Source organism: Microtus ochrogaster, linkage group LG4, assembly GCF_000317375.1.
Source record: "Microtus ochrogaster isolate Prairie Vole_2 linkage group LG4, MicOch1.0, whole genome shotgun sequence".
Classification (NCBI taxonomy): domain Eukaryota; kingdom Metazoa; phylum Chordata; class Mammalia; order Rodentia; family Cricetidae; genus Microtus; species Microtus ochrogaster.
The window spans coordinates 17506818-17511522 of record NC_022030.1 but is presented as its reverse complement, the minus strand read 5'-3'; the positions used below and the strand labels follow the sequence as shown (position 1 = coordinate 17511522).

Below are 4705 nucleotides of genomic sequence, written 5' to 3'. Positions count from 1 at the left end.
TCCAGACTGCCACTCAACTCAAAATTCTCCTGCCTCAGCCTTCCCAGAGCTGGGATGACGGGTACACACCATAATGTCTAGGGGCCCCCTTTGTCTAGGATTCTAGATCTTTCTCACCCTCCCCCACTCTAGCAGATCTGCCTCGCTAGGTCTAAAACTTTTGGGGGGCCATATTTGGAACAGCATTTCTAGGGACCCCACCTTCTCCCTCTTGCTACCTGCCCCCACTTCCCTTCAGAACTGAGACACTTGCCCTGTGGGAGCCCAGTTCCTCACTGGCAGCATTCACCTGCCAGGCTCTTCTGGGCTGGCTTTCTCATTCACAACTGCTCTGTCAACATTACCACCAGACCTCTGATGGTCAATGCCTGGGACTAGGTGACCAGGCCTGTGCCTTTCTTTCTGGAAGAATATTCTTCTCTGAGCCTGTGGCACCTTTCCTGGTTTCCCTCCCATCTCACTCACTTCCTCAGCAGCTCTTTCTTTTTCCGTTTTAAACATGAAAATTCCATTCTAGGTTCTTTCTAGATCCCACTATGGTGACTTCATCCATTTCCCGGGAACCTCCAACCATAGGCTGGTCACACCCAAACTTTTCTCCAGTCCAGACTGGCCCATCTACCTACTCAATGTCTTTTTTTGGACAGCTGAGGAAATCCAAACTAGTCTTCATAATAGCTTCGGCGACTTGGCCTGGTCGGGCCTCTTATCCTAATCTCATCTTGTATCAGCCTTCCTCTCCCACCCTCAGTTGGCTCAAGCTCCAACTAAGCCAGTCTGTTTTCATTCATTCTCCACCTCAGGGTCTTCCCTTTAGGCATTCCCTGACCCCACTCTCTAAAGCAGACTCTAACGTGCATTCCCTACTTTGTCACCTTGATCCAAAGTGCTCATCATAAGTTAGCAATTACTGGTTTTGCTTAAACCCAAGTCTTGTGTCTCATTCATTGCTACAGCCTCCGAGCCAAGCCCAGACTGTGGCACATGACAGTTAATGCAAATGTACTGAAGGGATGAATGAATGGACACATGTTCCCATACCTCACGCTTAACCCAAGATCACGCTTGGGCGAAGATTCTTTCCCGCTCCACCTCTACTCCCTACTCTTTTCCTTGGATCACCTCAAATCGCCTTCCAAGTTCCCTTCTCTGTGGGGCCTTCCCTCCTCGGTTGGTCACCTCAGGTCTCCCCGCTCGGCAAGCGCCATCACTGCCCTAAACACATTGTCACTATTTGGTAGCGCCCTCTTCAGGTCTGACCTCCACCTAGCACCTCTGTCCAGGACTCACATTTGGCAGTACTCACATGTCGGTTCCCCGCTTGTCCCCTATCGTTTAGCAGAGCCTGCCTCAGTCTCCCCAGTGAGTAGCTTCTGCTCCGTACTCCACTTCTCTCTAGCTCTCCCCTGTCTGGCGTCCATCCTGAGCCTCCTCCTCGCACCAGGCTACTCGGAAGTGCCTGCCCGGCGCCCAGGCTACAGCTCCGCGTTGCCATGGTTCCCCGCGGGGCCTGGCACCCCCACGGCCTGGGCCGCTGTCCACCATCCCGCAGCCCCGTCCGGGCCGGACGCACCTTTGAAGTAGTCGTTGGCCTGTGTCTTGAGCTCCTCTGCTCGCTTCAGAGAGCCATCGGCCGGGGGTTCGTCCCGGGGGTGCTCGGCACACTCAGTCCGCTCGCCCTCCGCCATCGCCATGCCGCAAAGCGACCCCCACCCTGGCAACGGCCGCTCGCGGCACCAGGCCGAACCGTCGCGAAGGAGCGCCGAGTGACCGCAGCCGCTGCCGCACAAGTGTCGTAAAGCGCGGGCCCCAAAGGCACTCCTGACGCGCCTGCGCAGCGCCCCCCCCCACCGCCCCCGCTGGAGAGCGCGGGGAGGACAAGGTGACCAGAGGGTATCTAGACGCCCCTCCTAGAAGGAGCCAATCAGAAAGAGGAGGGAGGGAGTGCTGGGGTTGGGGGTGGATGGCTGGGAGGGCGCCTGCTTCCAAAGTTAGTTCTGAGGCAGCAGAAGTTTCTTGGGTCTTAGAGACCCAGGATTCGTTTAGACTTGGTGACAGGGTTGCGATGCCATCGGCGGGTGGGGCTACTTTCATGGCAGCACCCTGCCCAACCAGGAACCTGTTCCGGAGTTGGGTGCTGCCTGTTACTCTTGTGACCTTGAACAAGTCTCCCTCCTGTCGCCCCTGTGACCCTTCTAGAAAATGTGTAGTTCCTCAAGGAAACCAAATAAAGCTTGAACTTTGCAAATCAGCCTTTCTGGATTATTAGCAGGGCGTCCCGGTTTTTCAAGTCTTGGGCAAGTATCAGTTGTGTCGTGTTTGTTCTGGGCTCAACAAAAACATTTTTTAAAATAATTTTTATTTTTTTGAGACAGCGTCTCACTATGAAGCCCTGACTGGCCTGGAACTTGCTGTGTAGACCAGGCTGGCCTTGGACTCACAGAGATCTACCTGCCTCTGCCTCCCAACTGTTGGAATCGAAGGCTTGCAGCATCATGTCAGGCCCCAGCACTATCTTTTTAAAGGACTAAGGATGTAGCTCAGTTGGTTGAGTACTTGTCTAGCATCCTCCGGGCTTGAGCTCCATCCTCAGCACCACAAAACCAGGCTGAAAGATGTAATCTCTCTGTAATCTGAAGACTTGGTACTCGGAGGCAAGAGGATCAGAATTTCTAGTTCGAGGTCGTCAGACCCTGTTGCAAACACAACCAACCACAGCAACTGAGTCTCTTAAATGACACTCGGGTTGCTGTCTTCATTTCCCTTGCCTGGATCACAGCTTCAGCCTCCTCGGATGCTTTACTTATGTTCCTCCTCCCTCCTCCAGTTTACCTTCCATACGGCAGTCAGAGGCATCTTGCTAGAACACTGTAAGGCTGGCAGCCGCCCCAGCCTTCCATGGCTCCAACTCCCTTAGGAGAACACCCAAAATCTTTCTGATGGGAAGCCATGACGAGTCTGACCTCTGGCAACATTTCCAGACCACACTGCTGACTCCCTTTAGAGCTCACCTACTGCCTATCTTCCTAATTCTAGCTTCTTGAACTCCTCTTAGGCTAGACTCGGTAAGTGCTTCCCCACCTCCACCCTGGCCACAACCAACAATCACCCTGGAAAGCAGGTATTGTTGTCATGTCCATTTTACATGTGTGGACACTGAAGTTCACAGGAATTTACTCCTGAAAAGTCTTACTGAAGGTCCGAATCTGAATCTAAGCCCCCAGCACTTAATTCCTATTTGACTGCTTTTGCAGTGCCAGTGAAATCAGAGGGTAGTGAATCTTTTTTTACTTTTTTTTTTTTTTTTGAGGCAGTATCTGTTCTAATACATTCGAAATCCAGCTCAGACTTTTCCTGAGACTCTGTGGCCTTGGGCAAGCCATCACCCTCTCTGTTATTTCCTTTGTAAAGAGGAGATAGTCGTGGGGCCTGTGCATAAATGCAGAGGTTTGAGAGAAGCCCGGCCAGAAGGCTCACGCTTGCAATCCCAGCATTTGAGAGGCTGAGGGAGAAAGAGTGCCATGGGTTTGAGGCCAGCTTGAGGCACATAGTGAGTTCCGGGTCAGTCTAGGTTATAGAGTAAGACCCTGCTTTGATCTCCATCTCTCTCTTTCTCTTTCCCAGCTGAAATCTCCAACCCAATGCAAAGTTCATGTGAGTTACAGTGCTTGACTGAGAGGTGAAGAGAAGTGCGCTCCATGTTGAGAACCTCACAGTCTGAGTTCAACAGAGTAAATAGGCTGGAACGAGGGGACTTCGGAAGGTTTAGAAGAACCTTCTCCAACTGGGGGAGGCAAGAATGGCTTCCTGCAGGAGTGTTGAACAGAGACCTGAAGTATGTGTCCGTTGAACAAATGAGAGCATGGGGGAGAAAGACTTTTTCTAGGACAAGGTCCCACATAGCTTCAGCTGGCCTTAAACTCAGCAGGCAGCTGAAGATTACCTTGCTCTCCTAACCCTCCCACCTTCAGCTAGGAAGTGAGGGCATTATAGGTCATGCCATCGTGCCCTGTTATGTGATGCTGGGGAGGAAACCCAGGCCTTTGTGCATGCTAGCCAATCACTTTACCCACCAAGGTACTTCCTCAGGAAGACATTCAGAGCAGGAGGCACAGCAAGTGCATCTACTTGAAAGAGGTTTTCTTGCCTGTGAGGAACAAGGGAGAGGGATAGAAGAGTGACACGTCCAGAGACGAAACAGAACAGACACACCCTCCCACGCAGGAACCTGCAGACTCACAGTCTCCCACGCAGACACAGACACACAGGCAGGCACGCGCGCACACACACACACACACACTCTTCTGGAATTGCTGTGCTAAACAGTCCCACACACATATGCAGAATCGCAACACCACACAGACATTAAAAAAGAAACCACAGTGCTAGGCTGGAGATATAGATCGATTGGTAGAGTGCTTGATGAGCACGCAACAAGCTCCGGATTCAATCCCCAGTACCAAATAAAACAGGTTTGGTGAAGCATGCCTGTAATCCCAGCACTAGGGGGATAAAGACAAGAGGATCAGAAGGTCTTGGCTACACAGTGAGTGAAGGGCCAGTCAGGGATGTATAAGACCCTGAATTAAACAAACAAACTTCACAGGCTACTGTGAAGCATCAGCAAGTAAAGATGCTGCCACCAAGCCCAATGAACTGAGAGTTTGATGCTCAAGATCCATATGGTGGAAGGTAAGAACGAGCT

The 4705-nt window shown here is 51.8% G+C and overlaps 1 protein-coding gene across 1 annotated transcript in view; it reads right to left on the bottom strand.

The window, feature by feature from the left end:
- The window catches only part of LOC101993350 (serine/threonine-protein phosphatase 5), a 26492-nt gene extending 24735 nt beyond the window's left edge, over positions 1-1757 (bottom strand). Inside the window, exon 1 of the mRNA XM_005361031.2 lies at positions 1574-1757. Coding sequence (XP_005361088.1) covers positions 1574-1694 — 121 coding nt within the window. The 5' untranslated portion in view covers positions 1695-1757. The remainder of the gene's footprint in view (positions 1-1573) is intronic.
- Between the last annotated feature and the right edge of the window lie 2948 nt (positions 1758-4705).